Raw genomic sequence first — 27,596 nt, 5'->3', positions numbered from 1 at the left:
TTTTTTTGGCTGTTGACAATTCTTTTACGTATTTAATATTGAGTTATTCTTCTTTCCCCGTGAATCATATCGACAGACAATTAACAACTCACAATAATATATCACCGCATCAACTTTATTTGTGGTTTGAATTTTGATGGGGTTATGTCATATGGCGTTCAAAAAGTTGTAAGTACCAGTCCATATAAAATTCAGACACTGCCTACGGTAAGGTGATTCATGGTGTAGAAAAACCCATAGATCAGACGAAGCATATATGCTATCTTTTTATGTGACATAGTCCTTTCTGTATTTAGATCTGTACTTTTGAGAAAACTACACTGTAATCTTCCACTAAAATCGAGAAAATCAAACCAAGTCAAGAATTATAGCTCTTGCAAAGTGCCAGTTTCATGTGCAATCTATACAAAGTTTATCTCAAAAGTGTAACTCTCAAATGAAAAACAGACTGGTTATGTGATCTATAACGGTTTCTGAACAAGAAAGAAACTGAATTTGGTGGGTTTTTGACCTGCATCAATCACCTGTCTGATTTTTTTATAAAGAGAGCCAATTTAGTATCATGATTTATATTGCATATCGCACATTACAAGTTAGTTAAAAGATTTTTGAAAACAAATATTTCAGATTGATCAGCGTCAGTCATTTCAGGTACGTGACATTTTAAAAATTTCGATCTCTTTCAAGCCAGTCGATATATAAGTACTCAAGCCTCTGAGACATAAAATGTCTAGAATGATGATAGGAAATGTTACATCTGAGATTGTTTATTTTGAGCATCTTTTTTCTGCACTTTTTGTATCGCGGGTAGTTTAAAGACACTCTTTCCTAAAGACGGTGTTTCTTCTATATCAGGAACCGTGTCAATACTTTTATGCTTATAATCTCTGACCATTGCAGAAAATGTACCTTCTCGGGATAGAAGAATGTCGCTCCGGGCTTTAGCAATTGTATACTCATACTGAAGTTTATTCTGCCGAATGAAACCAACATTTCTTTCACTAGAGAGTGAGTCTATTTTGTTCTTGAATAATTTCATAGAAAACCCTGAGTTTATAAGTTTCGTTTCTGCACTTATCCGTTTCTTTGCGGTCAAAGTCAGCCTTGACCTATTTCTACATTCGTTGATTCTATTTATCACAACTAGATTATCGTATTTATAATCATCTAGAATTGTTTGGTATACTTGTAGATGTTTGGCACTGGTATCAAGTTTTTCCATATTTCTTTTTTCTTTTAATACTATTTCTCGTTTTCTTCTGTCAAGCATCTTTCTCCGTAACTGTAACCGCACGTCATGTCCTTCATTCATGCGTATTGCTCTCTTCCGCGTTTCTGTACACAGGTCTAGAATGTTGCCACGCCATGAACCCTTGTTAACCGGAGCTGCTATTCTCATGTCTAGCTGAACTTGTTTATTCATGGACTGTGGCATCTTGGGTAGGTTTCTGTCAATCTGCAATATTATTTGTTTAAGAATTCAAATATGAGAACTCACACAATCAAACCATTTTATGGGAAAACGTTTCCCATGTCCGCCTGGGGCTACGTCGGTTGGTATTATGTATTTTTGGGGGTAAATCTAAATATTGAAGGCCATATTGGATAAATTGGTAAAAAAACGGCCAAACTCAATCTCTTTTTCAGACTAATGCAGCAATTTTTTTTATTAGCAACTTCATTGCACCAAACCATGCAAACTCAATGATAATACCTTCTCTTTATTTCTTAGTTAGGTCCTAAGCAATCTCTAAAATTACAAAGTAAGCACTGGTTCAAATGATTATTCAGTCTTTGTAGGCTTATTTTTATATTGCTCGGTGCACTTGAACTCCTTCTTGATATCTAAAAAAAAATGCCTCAGCGAACGTCATGGTGAGCACTCATGTCTAGTTAGTTGCTAAAAGTTGAATTAAAGATGAATTGATAAATTTGGTTTTTAAAAGGGATAATTTTTCACTGTTTGAAAAGCGTAATAAAAGTCTTATCAACTTAAAAGATCCGTTGTTGGTTTAGCCGATCTATTTATGAATGATAAATGTGTGAACATTTAAGAAAAAGGTCAATACTAAAACCTAACTATATCAACTTCTCTCTGAATAATTTCTATTCAGACAATGTTGCTTTATCTGGAAGAATGCGTCCAATTTCGACTGAATATTAAATGAAAGCGAAATATTTACGAAAGATGCTGCTAAAATACGTGTTGAACATAAAAATATGAAAGTAATTACTAGTTAATTAGTTTTGATATTCAAAGTCATAGTTTGAAATGATTCGTTTCTTTCTCAAACCTCCCAAAAGTTTAGGTAACAAAGGTAGTCTTTTAGACCGCAACAACAATAACAACAGCAACAACAAACAACAACAACAACAAAAAATAACAACAATAAACAGCAACAAAGCGATTCGAAACTGCCAAATGGATATTTAGCATTTTTTTGTGATATTGAAGTCATATAGTGACGTGAAACGTGAAAGACTAGTCAGTGGAAGTATTCTTCTTAAAAAGCAGTGCCGTAGTGGAAGAACATGTTAAAACAATAGTTTAAAATAAAGATATCTCTCTTCAGTTGGATGTGAAGTTTCCGGTATGGTCGAATTGCGCTTGACTTTTCCTGTTGATATGTGTTTAATAAACCAGCAATTTAGATTCAAACAATATTCTGTAGCAAATAAATATTTGGTCAAAGGAAATTTTCACAGGAATATAAATCACGCGCTAGGGTGTGTATTACCTTGAAAAATTATAGTGTTAAATGAGAGGCGTGGATTCATGACCCAGCGTACGCCCCCAATCGGAGAAAACAATTTTGTTCACGAAATCTAAATTTTTCGCAAATTTTAATTTCCCAAAATTTTCTTGCCTCACTTCACACGGCCTTTAATACTTTTTACGCCCCCTTTCATGAATTACAGAATTTTCCCCTAAATGATTACCCTCTTACGATACGCACCTACCTCATATAGCACAATCCATCTCCCTTTATAATTACATTTCCTAGTCAAATGATTATTTTCTATCACCGTTATAACCTAAACAGGTTCAAAGACTGTGTTTATTATTTAAAACATGAATTTTAAAACAAATTCTCAGAAAAAAGAAGTTAAGCCAGATAAAGACTTTTTTAAGTTTGCGCGCTCATTGTTCACATCATTGCTTCCTTTTTTACTGATAAAATTATAAGTCAACGTATTAAACCATTGTGAAAAAATCAGGCCAAGTTTTCTATAAACGATTCGAAAATATAAAGTGTAAACGTCAAGATACCTGCAATCAATTTCTGGGAAAGATAAACATAAAGCGTATAAAGATTTTTTTTTCAATACGTTATTTGTTGAACTTGCATGTACAAGCTTAAAAATAGTAATTTTCAAAGTATTTTTAATGGTGATAATGTTTGATAAGCATCGGATTATATTCATATTTTTTGTTGTCTCAAACTACATTTTTATTGAGATCAACATTGCTTTTCTAAACATTATGAAGTCAACGATCAATTTTTTAGTCAAGAGCAATAATCAATTTAAGTATAAAGTAATTTTTTCCTGTCCCTGTTAAAAACAAATACAAGGAACAAACTATACGCGCGTTAAACATATTAACTTTACATTACATTACATTTCACTTTTGAGATTAACATGTAATAGATTGTGTACGAGATTAACATTTTGCCAGAGTTATCATTCTTGATTTGGTTGATTTTAGTAGTTTTCTCAAAAAGTATCGATCCAAATACAGAAAGGACTATCGTTACATAAAAATATACAAATATACCATAATTATGTAGACTGGAAAAGTATTGTTTGTACTGTTAATATTTTTCTATGCCATGAAATACCTCTACCATAGACAGTCTCCCCGATGTAGCAAAAACATTGTCTACTAAACATGACAAATAATGTTGTCGTACCAGCAAACAAAGCCAAAATCAACATTGTTTTTGTCTGCAAAACGTATTTCTTTCAATGTTTATTATCTGAGATAGACGTAGAAAATGATAGCAGTGATAAGACCTATACTGCCATTACGCTCTCCAAAGAAGAGATTAAATCTGTGTTATCCTCATTTGGTCTCTCTACCAAAGACGATGATTATGATTTACCTAGATACAAATACATGTATATAGTTTTGGTAGAGATTCCTCATACTTTGTTAAAAATAATTCCAAATCATCTTCCAAATATACAAAAAAAGATGTTTTCAAAATGCTAGAATTTTTTTTATCGATAACATACGGTGTCCAGTACGGTAGACTCTTTTTTCAGCGAACTGTCGGCATTCCAATGGGAACACATTGTGCTCCTCTACTTGCTGACCTATTCCTTCACTCTTATGAGGCTGACTTTATAGCTGATTTGATCCGAAAGAAAGGACATCGTTTAGCTAGATCCTTTATTCTCAGTTTCCGCTATATAGATAACGTATTATCTTTAAACAATCCTAGTTTGGGGATTTGATACATTGCAACTACCCCATAGAACTTGAGATAAAGGATACTACAGACACTGTGAAGTCAGCCTCATATCTTGACCTACACTTAGAAATCGATGATAAAGGAAAATTTTTGACTAAACTTTACGACAAACGTGATGAATTTTCATTCAGATTGTTCAACTTTCCTTACATCAGTGGCAACATCCCTTCAGCATCTACGTATGGAGTTTTCATATCACAACCCATACGTTATGCCAGAGTTTGCCGTAACTACGCAGATGTATCGCGCTAGACCTCATACACTTAGGCTTCTGGATCAGGTTATGTTGCTACAAGAGTGAAGTCATCACTACAGAAGTTTTATGGTCGTCATCATGAACTCGTGGATCATTACGGTGTATCCATCTGCACCATGAAAACTGATTTGTTCAATGTGTCATAGTTTTCCTTTCTTCTTTCGTCTACCCCGAACTTGACTGTTTATGAGCAACTCGGCAAGTGTTTCAAGAAAAGCAGAGGACGCTTACCCTACGGTATACATGGTCTATGCTCCATGGTTTTAGTAGAGTCCGGGTTGCTCATTTTATTTTGTTACTTTGTATATTATTTTAGTTACTTTATGTTCTTTGATGTGATTGTCTGTTTTCCATGAAGAAAATCTAAGTCGTCGTGTTTGTCCAAGAGTTACATATAAACGTATTTATCTCTCAAATAGAACATGTTTCAAATCGATCATTTTTCAGGATTGATGGTAAAAAAATATTACTATTATTTTGCATGATGATATCTACTTTAACAATTTAATTGGATTTGAATTATTTTGATCAATTTTATATCTAGCAAAGGTCATGGGTCATGTATTTACATTCATTTTGCTACGATTTTAATTTATCGAAAACGGAAAGACCAGTTGCGACCGGGAATCGGGAAGAAACGACAATATGCAGTATATTTATCTCCAATCGTGATTTTGTCCTCAATCACGATGTAATATAACGCGAAAGACTTTAAGCTACTACAAATGGAGTTTGCTCTAACCATACATTGCTTGAATAGGTAACATTAATAGGTTGATTAGTCCTTAAAATTTAAATACTCTAATTGCATTGAAGCTGATGGTTTGTTCCCAAAGGCATTTATTTAATAAGAGCACCGACTTAGATTTTCTGAATGTTAACTACCAATGCAAGAAGAAACACTATAGCTGGCCAGGTTTGATATGCAGTTTATTTCTCAACACAAACGTTTAACTAGAATTTAGCTCAGCGCTTACTCAAAAGCTCATCTGAAGGGATTATTATTGGTTCATGTCGTCGCTCGAAAATCATGATCTAATAGAGTGTCAAAAACGACCTACATCTGTTATAGATGGTCTTCCTCTTGTTTTGTTTTAAACGATCTTCAAAGGCAATACAGATGTCCCACAATTAAGATAAGAGTTATCAAATTTAAGTACCAGTTCATATAAAACTCAGACACGGCCAATGGTACAGTGATTCATGGTGTAGAAAAACCTACCAAACAAACGGTGCTTTTTCAGTCTATATATACTATATTTTCACGTAACAATAATTATATCTGTATTCAGATCTGCACTTTTGAGAAATCATACATTTATCTCCCACTAAAAGCGCAACACCCAAATGGAAAACTATGACTATTTATGTGGTCTTTAACTGATTCTGAATATGAACTAAAACTAAAGTTGGTGGGTTTTTGACATGCATAAATCACCTCCTGTCTGATTTTTATAAAGACTGCTACTTAAACAGTCTCGATTTTTAGTTGATTTATTTTGTTGCTTTCTGTCTGGACTTTTTATCGTAGTGCGTTTCCTTTCGTATATTTTTGGTTATGTTTTCTTGGCCATTTCTTTTTGTTCGACCCTTCTGTACCCCTGCTTTACTTAATTTGAAATCGTAGGGATGTTAACGGTAGACTTTTTGTAAGATAATTGATCAAACATATTACGTCAACACTCTCTATAGTCATTCAAACAAATATGTCTTATTACAATGCAAATGTACATTGATAAATGTTGAAGTAATCTAAGCAATGTATCTAAAGCCCTGTCTAGTTATCTTTGTGTACTTAACTTGTTTTTGTCTCATTTGTAACTTTCTTTTCGTCTGTTGTAATTTGGTCCCGTTTAGTTTTGTCCACTGCTATCTCATTCCGATAGTTTGGCATATCCACTTTTTACTGTATATCAAAATATTAAAGTTGAGACTGTCAGGTGGACACGAATAACTTTTGATAAAATATAATTATCGAGATGGAAATAACCGAGAATGTGGGACTAAGTCAATTACCTATTTATATGTAACAATGAGGAGGTCATAAACATTCCTAAATAAGAAACATAGTACCCTTCATAAATTGAGTAGCAATACGTATAAAATTCAGAGACTTCCAATGGTAAATGGTTTTTTTTTTTTTTGTTTTTTGTTTTTTTTTTTGTCTACATACGCTATAATTTTTAGTCCATTCTACATACGCATCTGTATTTGAAGGAAACTGCATTCATTTACCACTTAAGGAGGTAGACCGAGGGTAAGGGACACAACTCTTAGAAATCAATGGAACGCTTGTATTCATCATTTTACATCTATCTGATGTAAGCATCAAAGTGACTTGGAGTGATTTGATTCTGTTTCAGAGAAAAGCTTGAAAAGCTTTAGTGAAAATGAATATGATACAAACATATCACTGATTTCAAGAATTATGTCCCTTACTCTAAATCTACCTCCTTAAATCAACCAAATCAAGAACGATAGCTCTTGCATAGAGCCGATTTCACGTACCATTTATATACATTTTATCTAAAAAACAAAACAACCTAATGGAAAACTAAGATTTGTTATATGTGGTTTGCAACTGTTCTGAATAAGGAATAAAATTGAAATTGATGGTTTTTTCGACATGTATAAATCACATCTAGTCTGAGTTAACAGACTGCTTCTAAAATGATTCATATGCTAACCTATTGCAATATAAATACGTTCAACCATTTATGTTTATGTATCTCTAATGCTCTAATTAATTTATGCTCGTTATCTCATGAGTTTCTACCTGTCATTTCCATTATTTTATTGTATATATTCTTTTGTGTCATTTATAAGACAATGAAATGATGAATCAAATGACACTTCTTAGCATTATGATAATTGTGAGTAGTGTAATATCTTCTGCATGACGTAGAGACGGAGTCGTATACTAAAATTGCTTTTTTTCATTGATTTCACCTTCTCTTAATCTAACACAAATAATTTAAGTTGATAAATAAACAATCGACGGTGCACCTAAACACCTCTTACATATACGTGACAGTTTATTTGATCTTACTAATACATATCCTCCAATTTCTACGGAAAATGTTGAGAATATTCAAATAAAAATTAAGCTTTTCGCCAATTTTTCAAACACTTCCTGTAATTTTTTGAAGTTTGAACGACTCGGAACATCCATTGTTTTTGATGCTGATAGAATTGGATAAGGTTTAAAACTACTACTGTTCCGATTTATAGACAAAGCATTTCAATACTGGACTCTAACAATAACAACTTGTTATAATATAACGACAATAGATATGGTGAACATGTCAAAGGGAGAACAATACCACTAAGATGAAAAATGGCAGCTCAAGACCGCATATTGTTCTTCAATGAGCGACGAAAAAAACCCTCACACCACAGGACAGGCTACAGTCGGCCCACAAACAACATTATAGGTACGCTACAATGCATACAGAGACCAAGAATTCCTGATTTGAGACTGGCTCTAAAAAGTGCGACGGGGTTAACTATGTCAATTTAAAAAAAATGCAATATTAATACATAATAATCGTAGCCCCTTTTAAACGATACAAACATAATTATGTATATTTCGTTAGGGATTGGAGAGGTTAAAACTTATCCTGTCTTTACGTTTGCTCATACTTCCAACGATTTTGGCTCAGTATCACTTCAACATAATGCATTTACTTGCTTTTGAACCAGAAGAATCTTGCTAGCTATTCAAGGGCTAAAGTTGTCCAAAACTCTTTCGATACTATATACATTATATTTCTAAAATTTTCTACAAATCATTCTCATACCTAAATGTCTAGGGTTGTCTCTTTTCCAAAATGAATATACCATACGCATAGTTGCCTCAACGAAGAAGAAAATAACTTTTCAAAACGTTATTTCGTAGACTCCTGAATTTGTGGAAATTACAATTATGTCATTGGGAAATGTCGTTTTCGTTAGGAAAAAAAATCAGTATTTGCGTAACTAACTAAAACAAAATATGACACACAAACAACAATACTTTCACAGGAGGTAAAGGTAATAAACATTTCTTTAGAAACTAGTGGACGTTTGTAACGTGGAGATCAACAAAGCTTACAACATTCTATCTGATATTTTACTTCTTTTTTCTGCAAGCAACGTCCTTATCTTTGGACTGCAGGTAACTGAAATAATGCTGAGAGTAAAGTACCTTTGTAGAAGGAATTTCCAGGTTAAAAAAAACAAACAGTGATTCATACCTACGAATAAAATGTAATCCTTAAGTTTTAGTTTAGCCCAGCCCCAAAGTTTGCCACAGATCACACCCTGTCTCAATGCACGATTGTAATATTAAATGATTATTAATTCGGTAAATGAAACTTTCTCTTCCTAAATACGCTCGGTATACCTATATTGCTTACGATATTCCTTCTTCTACCCCCCTTCTTTCTCCGGTACACAATAAAACTTAATATAAAGTTGAGATAATACATGGAATAACCTACCTTTTCTTTACCTTACAGGGAAAGCAATCCTGTCTGTATAACAACAATGCTTACTATCTATCCTAAGGTAAGGTTTCCTTCTTTTATCTGTATGTACCTTATTTAAACAATTTAACTTGACAAAGAGACAAACGGTATATTTACGCATCAAAAGACCAAATTCAATTCATTTCTATGTAGCATAAATCAGTGAAATGCTCTATAGGAGTCAACAATACACTAAGAACATATATAATATAACAGAGGTGTAAATATTTATTCATTTTAAATGTATGGTTTGTGGATTTTTCGTTAAGAATGTTAAGAAAAGGGAAAGTAAATTAGGACACAGCTATATTTCAATTGTATCTATCAAATTAACGGGAAATAAGTTTTTCTATGGGTTTATTAATACGATTTGGTCTATGTCAATTGTAAGTTTAACGAATTAAAATACTCTCTATGATTTGTATGAATTAAAAATTAATAATTAAACATCTCAATGAGAGACGTTTGGAATTCGGACACTTAAATGATTTCGAGTTTACACCTCTTAGTATTCAGAACTTAGTTATGGATTTGATAGAGGAAATATGAACTAAATACTGATTCGCAAGGTATTACATCTCTATTTCTACAGAAAACTAAGTTAAAGACTCTTATACAAATGTGCCAAAGAACAGTTAAGTAGCAGTCTTTGTAAGAATCATGCAAAATCTGAAAAATGTGATACACCCCATAAAAGGCTGTATATTTTTGTAATTAAGTTGTTTTATGGGTCTATATTATGAAATGTGTAATTTTTCATTCAAATCTGCTGCTCTTAGGAGATAATCAACATTGAAAATCCAATAAATTCTATTGTATTTGAGTGTCATTTACAGAGGTATTTCCCTTACTTTTGAATTCTACAGTGCATTCTATACAATTTTTATCTTCTATGAACACGGGTTATATGAAAAACCAAATGTTAATTTCTGTTTACTAAAGCAATTTAAACAAAATATCAAAAATAAAAATATGTATGCTTTCCAACCATATATCGCATTTTGCATGATTCTCAGCTGGAATGCTACTTAATGCTCCAAAGGCGGTTTTTATTTTTAGGAAAGCATTGTTGTTGGTATGCATTCCATTTATAATGCATTGCATTTTTTTTTTATAAATCAATCCTTCGGTGTATGTTTTATAGTTCACCACCGTCCGTCTGTCTGTATGACTTGTCCTGTCAGTTCGCATATCTACCTTAACACTAATAACAGTAAAAGTTATTTTGGTTGTTAGATCGCTATTATTTTAAGGAGTTCTAAATCCCATCGTTTTCACATTTTCCATTACGTTAATCCTTGTCGGTCCATATGTCATTCGCAAAAGTTTTCGTTTTTTCCCCCGCAGAAACAAAGGAGACGGGAGTATAAGGCTTTACTGGAGAGGAGAGGATCAGGCTTTACTGGAGATGGAAGTATCAGAAACAAAGGAGACGGGGGTATCAGGTTTTACTGAAAATGCTTATTTTATTTTTGTATACAAAATATTTGGATTTTCAATCAGTTTTTCACATAATTCAAACTTATCTTTTCCCCTTATTTCGTTTTGAATAAAATGAAAGTATTTGCGTTCAAGTCAATATTACTATGTCTTATTCTGTGTGATTTATGGGTGAGCACTTCGAAATGATTACGTGCATTGACGTATGTATTACGTAGGGTTGTTATTTCGAACGAAGGCAAATTACAAAGTGGTGATTACATCTAGTACCTTGTTTTTTTCCTGGCTTCTTGTGAGAGCTTCGTATTGATGACGTCATGGACAAGTAAACGATTCCATTCCATTTTAACTTATACTATACATTTCGTACAGTTTTACTTGTATGTTAATAAGTTATCATACTTTTACCATGTTTTTGGATTTTGATGTGTACAAAAAGGAAAAGATACAATGTATTGTGAAACGCAACAAATGTACTACCATAAAACCTTTATAAAAACAGTAAATATTTACAGAAAACACCAAAAGGTCTTCAATAAGAGTAAACACACCTTTCAGTAAGCTCTTGAATTTAAAAAGCAACAAAATCCATTTAACAGAACGACGACACTTCTTCATCTTCAAAATAAAATAAAAAGTCAAATTACAACACGAAAACACATTAATGACCAACATTTTCTGACTTTTGACAGGCGCATGTCTTAGGATAAGGCCTTAACGTGAAGTCAAGTACTACAATTTGATCGTAAATTGAGCACATTAAGGATTAACGAGCACTAGTTATAAGCTTTTCAGTTCATTTTTGTAACTTTTTCAACAATTTCAGCGACTTTGCAAATTATACAAACACAGCAAAGGTGTCAAAAATGTTACCATTTACAAGGATATGCCTTATGCATTTCATTATTAAAGTAAATATATCAAATTACGATTTCTGGAAATTTTCTTAATTTTGTACGCAATTCAAGATTTACAATATATTTCTTATTGAGGAATTTACATTTAAATGATCTATCTAATGTCGTCTTTGTTCTTATTTTGATAAACTGTATAAAAATGACCGATTATATCTACAATGATCGTGAAGGAGGTGATTAAGAATATTTTTAATCGTGAACCATTTTTATTTAATTTAGTATACCACTATAAAGATATATTGGCTTCTGCTTAATTTAGTTAAAACATATATTATATTGAATAGTAGCGGTAACTGGATCAAACTGAAGTACTTAGACTTACATTTCCTTCTTACAGTAATTAACGATGATATGCGTTACATGTATGACCTACTATTCGAGGGAACAAAAGTAAAAATACTGGTTGATCTGGCGTCAGTTTCACAAGAAGTCGTAAGTGTAAAATTGGTTGGAAGTAATGACGTCATAAACTAAAATAGCATTGTGACGTCATGATTTACGATCAATTTCACACTTACAACTTTTTGTGAAACCGACGCCTGGACAGTTAGTAAGTATAGTAGCGTCCAAAATGTATTTTCTGGTCGTAAATTATGGAAATATACTTAGTAAGCGGTGGCTGCGTATTGTAAATGAGAAATAGTTGCTGATTAATAATTCCCATTACAAGTTTCGTCATGTCTTAGTCATAAAGTTTTGGAAAAGAAATGTTGCATTTCTTCCATTTCTATAAAGTAAGAATCAATTACATTACAATTTTTCGAACTCGTATGCCCTTGTGTTATTTTTTTAAAGATCATAAGCCAAAAATATGTCTTTATAGGACATGATCTGAAGTCTTTTAAAACTGAACGAAACTTCAGTCAAAGGCTGATGTTTCAAACAGGTTTCACTGAATTTGTCAGTAAAAAGCCACAGAAAGACAGGGTATTATCCCTATAATTTTAGTAATTTCCAACATCCGCAGCCGGTATGTGGATAAAAGAACGGGTATGGTGAAACACAACAATTGCACCAGTGTACAAGCTTAATCCACATTAGCAAAAGAAATCTCAGAAAGGTCTTTGATTAGTGTAAACACACCTTTAAGCAAGCCCTGAAAGGTCCCGGCAACAAAAATAATACAATTCACGGTAACAGAACAATAATAAGTTTTCATAATTAAACAAAAAATCATATAACGACAAAAAGACATAATAATGACAAATAGCTCCTGACTGTGGATAGGCGCTTGGAATCTGAGGTGGGGTTAAACTAGTTTGATAAGGCCGGAAACATCAACCTTTAATTTAAGGTGAAAAAATGAATATATTTTTATGCTTTCCGTATATGTTTTTTGCAAGCATTGAGGAAGAAAAATATGCCTCCTTTACCAGTCAAATACGGAGCAGCTTGTGGTGTAGAGTGTACAATAGTATATGTAAATGACTTTACGTATACTTAAAGGTCATTCAGATATACTGCTGTCCGTACGTACATTTGTACGCCTTTCCAGTTTTTGTCGCATAAATCCAAGCAAGCCAGCATTGAGGCGATTTGAAATGTGATGCTTCACCATCATGTGTGTATGTTTATTTTTATTGTGCCATGCACCAAAATCTTCGGTGCCGTGATATTTTGTTGCTTTCATAAGTTTTGGTTAATTTCCATTTGAACGATTTGCTTTAATTTTTGCATTTTAGTGATTCGAATTTTTTTCATTTAAATATATGCAACCCTTGTGCTAGCTTTTAACTTGGTCGGACATAAACTTCTGGTTTGCCAAAATAATTTATTTTTTTTGTATCGATTCGTAAATGTTTGGTTTTAAAGGTACAACACTGTATGGTAATTTAACAAAATGGCTTGCTGCGTTCTCCTGAAGATTGAACCATTCACCAACTTTCTTCTTTTGTCTCATTTTGTTGCCTTTTTGAGTTTTGTTATTTTTGTGGCCTGTAATTCTGTCAACTGTCATTTTAGAAATTACATTGTGGTATGCAGCTTAGCTTGATTATATAACCTGTGTGTACGTCTGTTATGGTTTAAATTGGGCAATCTTTTGAATAAGTGATCTTAAGTTTTAAATTGATATTTGACGGGAAAGTGTCGTCAAAAGGTTCAATTTAACTAATTTTGTTGTGTGGTCAGCGCCATATCCATTTAATATTTTATATTTGTCTAGTTTCCTTTCTGTAATATTACAATCATAAATCAATAAAACTGTGTTTTCAATTTTTATTTTAATATAAACAATTGTGATTATGATGGCTAACTAATCACAAAAATCAAACTTTGAACATTCGTGATAAATTTGATATACAGAAGCATTGTTTTAGTCAATAGACAAATGATACAAAATAATTCAAAACTTTATGCTCAATTTTGTTTTTTTCCAAGGATTGCATAATTGATAAGACTGCTTTCAATCATACTTGTTTCTCTTCATTCATTGCAAAACAGCGTCTCTTTTGATTAACAAATTGGTATGAAAATGGACTTGAAACCTCCTCAACATGTCCGAATAAAGACGACATAGCACATTAAATGTCATTTCATTTCATTCATACAAAACAAATGTCAAGAGAAGAATTTCATTCTGTTCTTAAACAATTTATTACTTAATATGCTTTATAGACCAGCAGCCCTTTTCACAAAAAATCGTAAGAGTAAAATTAGTCGTAAGTTGTGACGTCACAATACTTAATTCTATTATGACATCATAACTTACGACTAACTTTACACTTAAGATTTTTTTGTGAAAAGGCCCACAGGCGAGGATTTTTTATCTTTAAAGATTCATGAGTGTTAAAAAAATTATACATTTGCAAATTAACAAATGTCACTCTCATACATACAATTTATTGGAGATGCTATATTATTGGCCTGGGAGTTAATCAAAATGCTAATGTTTTGAATATTTATACTATAACACACTATTTCAAATTTTCAGACAGAACGAAGAATATCCTATTCCAAAGGTTCGCAGTGTACTGCTTAATTTTCTTCACTTCGCCAGAAAAATACAATACATCTGAGTAATAACCACATAAAAACCCTCCCCTTTCTTGTTCATATGTTCTATTAACCATTGATCTGTGGCAGTAGTGACATAACCTCTCTTTGGATCTGTGTGTTGTATGGGTCGTTGTAAAGTCGACAGAGAAGTCCACGATCTCCTGAAACCATAATACAGACGTCAGGGAAATCTTTTTTACTATTGAATTTTGACGGAGCAACATTTTGATGAGTCAAATCAATATGCTTAACCTGTTCCTGCGTATATATACCAGGTTGAATAATTTAATTTTTGTCTTTTCAATCGTTATTCCTCAGCACCTATTTTTGCTTGGCCTAATAGATGACAAGCCTATTTTGTAGTATGTCAGTTTAACATGATCAGTTAGATATCATGATTTAATTCCACCTGAACTTTGTTTTCTATACAGGTGTATTGTAATATGTAGCTGAACAATTAAATGTCAATTTAATTTCTTGTCCATTTTAACAGGGAATTTGAGATCAGATGAAATTTAAAATATTTTAATGGTTTTTTTTCTTTGAATGCTTTTTGTTCATCGGGAGTTAATGCTGCCTGACATTCCATCTCATTTAGAAAAAAAATGTGTATTGACCAAATGAAATTAAAAAAAAATGCACACGCTGCTACGACTTAAATACTTACCTTGGAAACCAGCTCCAGTAACGTTTGGTGACCTGACATCAACCCAGTATTCATTGTATTGCTTAACGACAGTTGCACTGTAAGTATGAAAATTTACAATCCTGATTATTGAAAATGCAAATTTTAATGGAAGATATACTTGAATGTTAAATGTTTTTGTAGTTAGAAATGTACATTCAGATTTCGTTGCAAAATTTTGGATTTGCATAGTCTCAAATATTGCAATTCATCGTAGTTCATTGTAATGTTTGTTCCATTACTGCATTCAAATGAAATCCTAATTGATACAATTTCTAATGTGACCCTAGATAACGAATTTCATTGAATTGAATTATGCATTTTCAGACATTTTTGTTGACCTTTCGCATATCTGGAACTCTTGTGTGTAAAGATTAATATGCACTGAAGATTTGGACTGAAATGAACACTTACACAAACTGAACTGTCCCTAGATTACAGCCTGCTGGTGGGAACCAGTCGAAAGAGACGGCTGTTTTGTCAGCGTTGTTTGTATGCGTGATACCGCCGACTCTTCCAACGGCTGCCCGACATGCTCTCGGCTGTGACTGTTGGTCCAGAGGTCTGAATGTACCGTAAGCTGGTCTATTAATGGCCTCCAATGGGAACCGGTCTCTGGTAGCTTGTACGAAAAATCCACGGAAGTAATCTCCTGGGGCCGCCCGAAGGGTAACTACAAAATAAAATACAAAATTTGAATAACACTTAAACGGTTTGTATTGAGCTTATTAGGATAAAAAAAACACAAACATTAATTGCTAGCTCTCTTTACGTAGAAAGCCATTTATGTAACATTTTGATTTTGTTTTTTTCCTTTGTAGACGCTAGCAATTTAGAGGTCGGGAACCTCGGCCTTGCAAATGGAATATTTTTAATAATGTAAGCCACGAGATGTTTAGCGCAACTACAAACATATTTTCAGGATTTGTTACATTGTATACATTTTCCCTCGTTTAACGGCGATTGCCATTTTGGACCAAAAAAACAACCCAATAAACTAAGAATATGATTATGTATCTGTCAATGAACGTACATATATATATATTCCTGCCATCAAAAATATAACAAAGAAAAATGACAGGTTTTCCAGTAAAGCGAGGGGTAAATAATTAACGTTCAAAGTGATACCCCACCTACACGGTAGTATGCGTCAGTTGTAATGTCAAAACCAACAATAAATAAAATATAAACCAATGTGTACAGATAGATGTTCTCTCGTGGGAACAGGAGTTGCATAACTTGGATATAATAAAAGTGTCAGGCGTTTCGCATACGATAGACAAATATTGTGTGAAGATCGAGATTAATCATTAGTGTAAGAGATGTTTCAAATGTTTATGCCTGGTTATATCTTTTGTTTTGATTCGTTCAATTTTCAAGTTCAAGTGAACTGATAATTCATGTCTATCCTATAATAATTTACATATTGCCATTTTATCGGCAAATGCATGTTTCTTAGTTGACCTTTTAGTCTTCATACTTGTTTGCCATACACCCATCCTTACACGATTTTATTGTAATAGGTTGCAAACGTTTACCATCCTGTACATATGAAAAGGTTACAATTGAAATCCAACTAACTCGTCAAAACATCAATAAGAAATGGAACATTGTTTTTGGTCAATTAAAGCCTATATCAAGAACTTAGGATTTGCAACGGTAAAAGAAGAGACTACTGTCATCACGGTTTTTAGATGTTGAATACACATTACCAATATGGAATTTATATTGTGACAAAATTTTGTATCTCATTATGCTTTTATACATGGCAAAACAAAGCCATTATTCAAAAAGATGTAATACAAAATATGTATTAACGTCAGGTGTGGTTTGCCACAAGTTTGTACTGTAACATTGACAGTGGTAATCGAACACACCACGTAAACTTTAAATAGATGACCCCGATTTTACTCAAAACACTACCTTTTGCAAAAGTCACACACAAATGATTTGATTGTATGTATGGTTTGTTTCCTTAACACTCATATAACCACAGATTCAAATTGAGGCCCATAAAACGATTTTAAATTGGAGCAATCAATCAATTTTATAAGCAAAACAACAGTCAAGATATATAACTTATGACAGTAAGTATTACAACAAAGAATAAATCAGTATATTTCTTACAAAATGAATGACTGTGAATGATAATACTTCAACCCAATTTGTACTTAGTTGAATGATCAAGAAAAAAGTGAATGATGCATTAATGTAAGATAACTCAACTGTCTCTTATCAATATAATACTCAAGTAATGATGGAATGATCAGCGGTTCTTTTCACACAAAAAAATCGTAAGTGTAAAATTAGTCGTAAGTTATGATGTCATAATAGAGTTAAGTATTGTTACGTCACAACATACGACTAATTTTACTCTTACGATTTTTTTGTGAGAAAGGGCTGTAGAATGATAAGTTGAAAATAAAATATAATTTCATTATTTTCTACTTTAAATGTGTTTCTTTTTATTCATGGCGTTTGAACTGTATTCTATTTTTTATAAATTGAATCACTTCTAATGAAAAATATGAACGTTTGAACTGAAATTGTTTTGATTAATTTAGAAATTCAAAACGCAAATGGAGTCTAAACATAAGGATATCAGTGAGCGCCATATTGTACTGTCAAATAACACATAACGTCTCATAACCGAAATTTAAGTCGATTTCTATGACGTTCATTGAACTTCCTGATTCTTAATTAAGCTCTACCAAGAATACGTAAATGGGTATAAAGTTTCCTGATAAAATAAATATCATGTTTCAAAAAATTAATTCAATATTGCCTACCTCTAATTCTGCGTTCAGGAGGAGCGTTTGTGTATTGCCGAGCACTGGTTTCTATTATGTATCGGCTATTATCCATTGGCTGGGGATAATAAATTCCAATGTGTGTCTCATTTAAACGCGTCGAATGTATTGGAGTAGGGTCGCCACATGAATTTTGTGGCGATCCTCTAGGATATCCACCAACAAAAGTCAATAGAAAGCATAAAGATACTTGAATGAAACAAATAAAATTTGGCATCACGAATTTGGATTTCATTTTCTTTTCTAGAATCACCACTGAAGTTTGTTGATAAAGTGTCGTGGCCCAACAAGGTGAAGTGTCATGCCTTGTTATTATGAATAGTCTGGCTTGATTGATGTGTATTGGCTACCACTAATGAAAAAGCTTTATGGTCTATTAATATTCAGTAATTACTGTTCCTTCTGTTTTGGTTGAGTGATTATAGATGGAAAAATAACTTGGTATTCTGGAAGTTCTTTATTGATGATAAACTGGACAGATACCTAAATGGTATTTTTAATTGCTGTAGTGTATTACCACAAAGAGATTTCCAATAACAGATCCACAACCAGTGTGGGTGATGTAAGCTTCCTAATATACCATGAGTAAGCCCGATAAGTAACTCTGCGGCAACTACGACCAATCCTCGATGAAAATGATTAAAAATTCTTGAAATTTAGATTTTTTATTACATGGTGTTTCATTTTTCTCAATTAACTAAAGCCTGGGCCTGCTCAGAAACTACCACGAAAGGATATTGGACCAGTTAAAAAAATCCGGTATCTTTTTGTGCTATGTAAAACTGCAGTACTTCCTTATCATTGCAATTACAATTACGTTGGTAGATGTTAAATTGAACAAAAAAAGAACATTTAACACAACTCCCATTTTCTATCTGCTGTAAGAGTAATCAAGGGAAGCAAGGTTATAGCGATAATCAAAAGAATTTAATCCAGGGACAAAGACCAGACATGGGAAACAGACATACGCAACAAAGAACATAAAGTAACTAAAATCATACATACAAAGTAACAAAAGCAAATGAGCAACTCGGACTCCACTAAAAACTGGGAGCATAGACCAGGTGCACCGGTAGGGTAGGGTCCTCTGCTTTTCTAGAACCACATGCCGAGTTGTTCATAAAAAAGTCATGTCCGGGGTAGACGAAAGAGTAAATCATTTAAGTTAAAGTAATTTGTAGCTTATCTTCATATGAGCCAAAAATACAATGAAGTGCATGTTTTATTGGTTTGAGTCAATTACAGAGTTGTTAGTTTAATCAGATCGAAATTTCAGTCAGACAAGGGTATCCATTCTGTCATTCATTATAGACATGGAAGTTATTTAGTGAAACTTCCCTAAAGTTAGCTCATGTTATTCTTTAAAAAAAAAAAGGAGATTTAGGCAAACATTTAACACAGATCCCAAGTTCAAGTTTATAATTGTAATTAAAATGCAATTAATGTCAAACAATATTATAGGCATGGTTTCAACATTATGAAGGATTGGTTGATTTTGATGGAACCTTTTGATGAATAACTATAAGTTATAAGCAGATATATATATTTTTGACATTTTGCAAAGGGAATTTCCCGCAAGTTTCGACCGACAAAATGAACAACAACAACGTTTATAAAACGAAGAGAAGTGCTAGTTATATCATTCTTCTTAAAACATAACAATTGTTTCAAAATATGAAAAGAAAAGGAAATTTTAACTCTACGGTTTCAATAATATGTAAAGCCCACTCAACCTCTAGTCCTTTGGAGGAATTATTCTTTGTTGGGTACCAGTTTTCATAGTTCGTGTCTTGTTCAAATCACGAATTCACTAACGAAATGTTAAATCCCTGTAGATAAGGTAAGGGTTTTAATCAATCCACGAATTAAATCTATCAACTAACAAATATTCAACAAGCCATGAACTAAATACAAGAAAAAATAAGTACTTTCTAAGTTTGAAGTTAGATTAGATAGAATGTTTAATAAGTCTTAATATTGCGTCCTGTCAACACGTATGTTCTGATTCAATTTTGTTTCAAATCATTGACAAAAAATTACATAGACATATTTTGGGCATGAATAATATAGAGAACTGTGTTAGAAAAAAAGTGATTTTCTAATCGGACGAATCTGTTTAAATTGTAACACGAGGAAAATCTGCAGTTAATTTGTTCACGAAAGAGTTTTACTGAGTAAATATTATCATTCATTGGTACTTATTTTAGAAGTATTTCAGTTTTAAATTTAACATTTAACATTACCACTATAACCTTGGTTCCCTTGATTACTCTTTCGAAAGGAATGTCAAGTTGTAGTTTGTCTTAATCATAGAAAAAATACCGAAAAAGTGTATCCCATGGACAAAGATTTATCCTCATTGCGTTTCCCTATTCCACACTGTAATGGTTGCTACTTTAAAATGTCACGTCATTCGTCAAGTAGCCATTGCACCTATGAAATCAATAAACATTTGTTTCATAAGAGAATTTTGACCTTGAACCCGCGCTTATATAACGAGTCATAAACAAAGCTGGCCGACATAATCCTTATGGTTGACACTTTGCGTCAAAAGCCAAAAGTTAAATGTCCTTTTCATGAATTTCTCTGATAACCAGTCTACATATATTATAACGATCATTAAAAGTTGACATTTCCATTTTTTCAAATTAAAGTATTACTTATTTTACGGTGCTTGTTCCCAATATTCACAACACAAATCAGGTTCTTTTTTAATATATACTATATAAATAATGAAAGCCTTTTTAAGTAATGGTTCATGTCATACTTACAAATTCAAATTGTATTCTGATTGTATACCTTTGTATAAATTTCTAATGAATATTGTTTGCAAAATGGAACGAATCAAAGTGAGATGATAAAAAAAGCACCAGGGTTTTTATGTAATAATACATATTCAAATATGTGTGCAAATCATTATGTTATCGGTATACGTTATTTTGCTGTAAGCAAATCAACTTCAAAAAAGGATAAAAATATCATATGTTTGGATTCGATTTTGTTTCAATATATATTTCCGTTTGGTTGAGGGTATTTGCTGTTCGTGTTTTCTAAAAGTTGTCACCCATTTAATCGATCGTTTATTGATTTATGATATAACCAGAAATAACCATCACAGTGTTTGTAAAATTTGCCTTTTTAAGATATTGGTAGGTCAGATTTAGTTGAAATAAACTACATAATGAACTTCAATAGCTTTTTTTGGTTGTTTTCTAGACGTACTAAATATATTATAGGCAAAAATGACTAAATTGGGGAAAATGATGTGTCATCCATTGGCTGATTCTTACAAAAAATGGTACTGAAAACGCTTTCTGGTAGAAAGAAAAACTAGTGATATTATATGTATACTATACAAACAAAACACTTACGATTCCTTAAACGGTAATACTTACAGTATTCAGTATTTAGTGTTGTATCGATTATGATTGCAAAGCTGTTTCCCTTCGTTCTTTGATGAACGGTTGTTGTGTTTAAACTTATGACGCGGAAAATCATCTGTTCAAATGCAATAATCTCTTCAAGATTGAAATGTTTTACAAGGTGTGTAATTAAAGCTGTTTTAGAGGTGTTTATAAACTATGAGCTCGTCACTCTACTCACAAACTTCGTATGACGTCCATAGATCAGTTTTTAAGTGAGGTGATCTCCTAAATACACTAAATAATTCCTACTAAACCGTTTTCACTCATATTTTTAACATAGACTATTGTATTATTCAAAGATATCTTTCATTACGCACTATTCAAAAACATTTAATACCTCAATAAATAAAAAAATAAAATCCTACAAAACAGACAAACTGCTTGCATACATATTAATAATAGCATATTAATCTATTAAGGGAATATATACTGGAATCTTCAAATTGATATGTCAGTTAACAGTGTACTACTATAAACATGGAAGTCGTTTTACAAGCAATTCGCTAATTTAAACGCGTTAGGTTGTAATGAGGAGTATTCGTTTCGTTTCCGAAATTCTCTGTACTTTGCTTTGAAAACTCACCGATAATATATTCACTTCAGATATTTCAGATACCAAAAGCGATGTTTTATATATACATTCATACTAAAACGTCACAAACAATGAGAAAATGAGGGCAATATTATACACATAATATTATACATTTGCTGCAAGATTAAAGTCATCGCTACAGAAGTTTTATGGTCGTCATTATCGTGGATCGTTATGGTGTATCCATCTGCACCATGAAAACTGATTTATTCAACGGGTCATAGGTTTCCTTTCCTCGTTTGTCTACCCCGGACTTGACTTTTTATGAGCAACTCGGCGGGTGTTTCTAGAAAAGCAGAGGACGCTTATCCTACCGGTGCACCTGGTCCGTGGTCCCAGTTTTTAGTGGAGTCCGAGTTGCTCATTTGCCTTTGTTACTTTGTATGTATGATTTTAGTTACTTTATGTTCTTTGTTGTGTATGTCTGTTTTCCATGTCTGGTCTTTGTCCTGGATTACATTCTTTTGATTACCGCTATAACCTTGGTTCCCTTGATTACTCTTTCCCTATTTACGTATACTGAAGTTGTAATTTTTAAAATTATTAAAATGTACATAATTTACAAAATGTATTAGCACCTGTGTAAAGTGTAACACATTGCATAACCTTATAGATATATTCTAATAAAATTGCCATCGTATCAAATTATCGCTTGGCGAACATCCCATTTTAGTATTTGGATAATAATTGTAATAATATTAAATAATGATAAAAATAATATCTGTGAAGAACGCATACAACAATACCCCCACTTCCCACGTAAGAGAAAGTTGACATCGCTAGAGTCGGAAATCGAATCTCACGATATGACATCCCTATATAAAGTCTTTGTCAAAATACCTTGTCAATGATTTAAAAAAAAAACTAACGAAAAAGGGTTCGGGGAGAAAACGAACGGAAAAACGTATTCAGACTCCATGATCTCCATATATCGCAGGTTTTTTAAACAGGTGAATGAGAAGTCTAATTTCGTATACATTGCGAATAAAGTGAAACAAGAGGCTCCCAGGAGCCTGAATAGCTCACCTAATTAAAGTTTGTTTTTCAAGGCAATGAATTTGACAAGGAGTTGTCTGACAATTTTGACTCCATTAAGACTTTGGTAGGACTATCATTAGGATCATTTCAGCGATAGAAAGTTTCTTTCTTTTAGTTTCAAAGATATTGGCTGAAAACTGTAAAAAAACAAACCCTGTCATTTTTCAAGGGCAATAACTCTTACAGGAGTCACCTGAAAACTTTGATCCCTGAAGACTTTTGAAGGCCTTATAATAAGTGTCATTTCAGCTATAGAAATAATTTTGCCGAACCTAACGGTTTTGGAGATACTTGTTAAAAACTATTGTCTGATCCCTTTGTTCTATTTTTAGTAACGGTGGCCATGTTTTTCGACGGATCAAAAATCCCCACATCAGTGCTATGCACAATACCCCAAGGAACATTCATACCAAGTTTGGTTCCAATTTGTTAAGTAGTGTCAGAGGAGAAGAGTTTTGAAAAATTGTTGACGACGACGACGACGACAGACGCAAAGTGATGGCAATAGCTCACCTGGCCTTCGGACATGGAAGTTCAATTATCTCGTCATTATAAGGAAATGATAAAATGAAAACATAAATGTTATGGCCATGTGTACACACAATATAGTTTATGATATCTGAAAAGACATGTTTACATATATCCATCAAATCATTATTTGCTCAATACTTATGTCTTACTGCTGTAGGGAAAAGATTAACATTTATCACTTTACAACATTAAATAGCAGAACAGGCAATAAAGTATGAATTAACTGCCATATCGAAGACATTATCAATAATTTTCACATCAAAATGGTTATTAAATGTACAAAATGAATTAAAACAATTACATGTTTTCGAAGGCATGTTTATTCGTACCCAGAAGCAAAATCGTTCATTTGATTTAAGCAATTAAATGAATGTTTTAAGAGTTGCATTTTACAAAGACAGTTAAAACATTTTGAAGACCTGCTGACCTATACAATGTGCTGTTCAGTACCGATGGCAATTTTTGGAGTACACATAATCTTGAAATTTGGTTTACGAAAGACTTTCAGGAAAAAATTAACATATGTAACAAATCTGCATCCTGCAAAAAAAAAAATTACGTACAAGCAAGGAGACAATCAAGCTCCACGCAGTGGCATACTTTCGATTCCTCTCTTACTAATCGCTACACACAGGTCTTTCAAAATTCTTGGGGGGGGGGGGTTATTCAAATCATACATCGGTTAACATTCGGATAACGTCACGTAAAATCATTCACTTTTTCCCGACTTTGCAAGATTCTGGCATTTTCCGATAGGGATGGCTGCAGCGTCTATAGTAAATTTCGAACGTAAAAAGCTGTACAGAGCTTGGGAGACCATAATTAGAACGAGGAACCGTAGCCATAACCCGGGGACAAAAACAAAAGAAGAAAACATACAAAATGGCGTCTTCTCTACGACAGCCTCTATACAATTATTAATGCAGAGTTGGGTTTTATACAAAAAAAAGTCTCTAATTATAAATTTCCTCAAATCAGTAAGTTTTCCACAAGACTTTGAATTCTAGCAAACGCATTGGTCGAAATATACATTTTTTGAGAAAAATCCCGGTTTGATATTCTTATAAATGAGCTCAATTGCAGAAAATATTTAATCCCTCAAAATTGATTGAAATGCACTGCAAAACTTTTGCGCCAACAATGTTTGTGTTGGGTTTATACCTTGGTTCATTGTTGCGTATATATAAAAATTATGCTGTATTGCATAATCAGTTTCAGCAGCCAAAGGAAATTGTTTAAGATCAGCCAAATAAAATACTTTGAGAGTATTATTGTTCGTTGGGTACCAATTTTCGTGGATTTCATGGGTTTGTTAATCTCGTCGAAAAGGACATTTTCATTCGATTGTATGATTAGGGTTGTCAAATCAACGAATTCACGAACTCATCATTTTCATCTAAACCACGAGAATTGGTACCCACGAATAAAAATACTTCCACTGTAAGTGGTAACATCAGAACGGTCTCGCAAAAGGTTGGAAAATGACAGTTAGACGAGTTACTGCCGATGCAAAGTTAATTTAATTATGATTTACAATGCTGAACCTAGAATGAAGCTCCTTTATTAAAAAAAAACATTTGATACACCCTTCTACCCACCTAAGAAAAATACGTCTTGATTTATATCTAAATGACTTTCATATTTTGTTGTTTTGGAATGGAAGGATATTAATGATCCGCATTTTATTTTCGTTTTTAACCTTAAAATTGCTGTAATTCTTAATTACTATATCTCTATTTAAAAAAAAATAGGATTTCTGCAGTTGTGATATAGATTGATTTTTGTGCATATATAAGACCCAGTGATTGGAGTCGCACGAATGACGCTGAAATATGTTTAGATGTTAAAACAAATAGTAAAATTTATATCCATGTTTCTTTAATTTAAGGTATGTAAAAATTAATCAAAAATACAAAGCAAAACAAAACAAACAATCACCAAACAATCAAATAAACCATATGAAAAGAAGTCTACATAAACATCCGGAGAAGTAAAATGTTGGAATCTGTCCAAATAGATCAACTCTTTGCTTTTGAAACTCCATATAACTCAATTCGGTCATGTATGCTTACAAATGATAAAAATAGTCCAGGCGTCGGTTTCACAAAAAGTCGTAAGTGTGAAATTGATTGTAAATCACGAAGTCACAATGCTAAATTACTTTATGACGTCATTACTTACGATCAATTTTACGCTTACGACTTTTTGTGAAACTGTCGCCTGGCCTTTGCTGTACATGTTTTATTTTAATTTCCTGATTCTAATTTCAGGGCTGAACCATAAACATAAAGATAATAGTAATTTGTGAAGGAGTATAAAGTCAATATTTGCATTTCAAAAACTGGTAATTTATCAATCAAAATGACATGGGTTTCAAAATTAAACTTTTTCTTAACCAGATGTTCTAATTGAATTTAAATTTAACCACAGCAAATGCCAATAAAAGTTCACAAAGAAAACAAATTGAAATTAGGTCATTTCCCGTGTTCACGTTTTTTCATCATACTTAATAAAACCCATCATAGACTTTATGATCTTGGGTTGTAAAAACAATAGTACAGTCATGTTGTTTAGTACAGAGACATATTTTTGAATTTTTATTCGATATAGTTTAAGGCAATATACGCAAAATTATTATTTCAGAGACAGCCTCTTCTGCATTAATTAAACACCAATTCAAATTGACATCTGTCACCTGCCAGACAATATGTGATTGTTAAGCAATCTGAACAGTTATTGTCGTTTCCATTAATCAAAATAATTGGAATTTGCAAAAGATATTTCTGTTCTTAAATAACTTTGAGAAACAAAAAAGCTAAGAATTAAAACTTCTACAGACAAGGAAGCAAACGGTAATTAGTTTTCAATATTGTTAGAAAAAAATATTAACATCATGTAGACAATAGATAACAATTCGACACTGCAAAATGTTTTTTTTAAATACCGAAACAGCATCATATATTTCTAGACTAGTATCAAAGTTTAGTTGGTTTAAATATTTTTGTTGAAAAGAAGCTAAAAATCGATATGATAGAATACAATCCTACAAACATTTCTATATAAAGAACCTTTAAAAAAAACAAAACAAATCAACATAAACATATTTACCTCTTATAGCGTCTTGTTTTGGCTTCTGTTTCGGTTTAGTCAAATTTCGGTATTGACTTCTTTCAATTGTTAAAGTGTAATTTAATTCAGAGTTATTCATTGGTAGATATTGTCCCATGTGGGTTTCATTCAGAACTTTCGTGTGGAAAGTTGCAGAACTAAGACATGTATTAATAGGAGCTCCATTCCAGAAACAAAGCACGGTTGTAAAGCACAGACACAAAACGAGTTCGGCAGTTAAGAAAGATTTCTCCATTTTCGTAGATTAATTTCAAAAGGAATAGGAAATGGTATTAAAAAATGGACGTACACAGAGAACTAGTTATCCCATGTCACGTGATATTATGCCAAAAATGACAAGAGAGACATATCTATGAGTAAGATTGTCATTATTGTGTCAATCACTGTGTACATTGATGAGAGAACAATTACAAAAAGCCATATTCAGTATCGGGAAATGTAACCTTTTTCTGTATAATGTATTTCTTAATTGATAAATTGTGTGTGTACTATTGTCAAATAAATTATAATGTCACAAACTAACTGGGTTGGTTACAAAACCATACAGTTGTTACTTGAGTAAAGTATTTAGAAATGCCATTAGATACAAATTGCTACCAAAATATGATTAAGTAAAACAGTTTCATCACAAAACTTGGAATTTTTAGTTGTATTGTTGACCACTAGTGTTTAGATGGAGTGGGACAAGGTTGCCCTGTATCGTTTCACATTTAAATTATGTAACACTGTTTAATTTCTTGTTAATATGGTAATTATTCAAACATGCTCTTTTCTTAGAAATGTTTTGAAT

General features: G+C 32.5%; 2 protein-coding genes and 1 long non-coding RNA gene across 3 annotated transcripts; 1 reads left to right on the top strand and 2 right to left on the bottom strand.

Moving 5' to 3' along the window:
- Positions 1–206: 206 nt before the first annotated feature.
- LOC148601589 (uncharacterized) lies at positions 207–9,307 on the bottom strand. Its single transcript, XM_088555776.1, has 2 exons — positions 9,216–9,307; positions 207–1,456 (listed from the first exon to the last, which is right to left on the bottom strand). Exon 2 carries the CDS (start codon positions 1,433–1,435, stop codon positions 752–754), a length of 684 nt encoding a protein of 227 aa, XP_088411902.1. The 5' UTR covers positions 1,436–1,456; positions 9,216–9,307; the 3' UTR covers positions 207–751.
- On the top strand, positions 9,257–18,750 carry LOC148601588 (uncharacterized). The gene is made up of 4 exons (XR_015917184.1): positions 9,257–9,282; positions 10,590–15,342; positions 15,609–15,950; positions 18,339–18,750. It is a non-coding gene; the product is annotated as an uncharacterized LOC148601588 (long non-coding RNA).
- On the bottom strand, positions 14,628–27,215 carry LOC148601587 (ferric reductase 1-like). Its single transcript, XM_088555778.1, has 4 exons — positions 26,786–27,215; positions 15,696–15,954; positions 15,264–15,340; positions 14,628–14,757 (listed from the first exon to the last, which is right to left on the bottom strand). Exons 1-4 carry the CDS (start codon positions 27,039–27,041, stop codon positions 14,663–14,665), a joined length of 687 nt encoding a protein of 228 aa, XP_088411904.1. The 5' UTR covers positions 27,042–27,215; the 3' UTR covers positions 14,628–14,662.
- Positions 27,216–27,596: the final 381 nt, after the last annotated feature.

This window comes from Perna viridis, chromosome 12 (assembly GCF_037379345.1).
Source record: "Perna viridis isolate PV_CMFRI_1.1 ecotype Kerala chromosome 12, ASM3737934v1, whole genome shotgun sequence".
NCBI lineage: Eukaryota > Metazoa > Mollusca > Bivalvia > Mytilida > Mytilidae > Perna > Perna viridis.
Note: the sequence above shows the minus strand (reverse complement) of the source record. Positions and strands in the feature narration are given on the sequence as shown.

Excerpts from the sequence above, each read along its gene's own strand:
- LOC148601587 (XM_088555778.1), bottom strand. The coding sequence starts at position 27,041 with ATGGAGAAATCTTTCTTAACTGCCGAACTCGTTTTGTGTCTGTGCTTT. Across the intron at positions 15,341-15,695 it reads CTAGGGACAGTTCAGTTTGT|TGCAACTGTCGTTAAGCAAT; the intron begins GTAAGTGTTCAT and ends TCATACTTACAG. Across the intron at positions 14,758-15,263 it reads TACTGGAGCTGGTTTCCAAG|GAGATCGTGGACTTCTCTGT; the intron begins GTAAGTATTTAA and ends TTATGGTTTCAG.
- LOC148601589 (XM_088555776.1), bottom strand. The coding sequence starts at position 1,435 with ATGCCACAGTCCATGAATAAACAAGTTCAGCTAGACATGAGAATAGCA.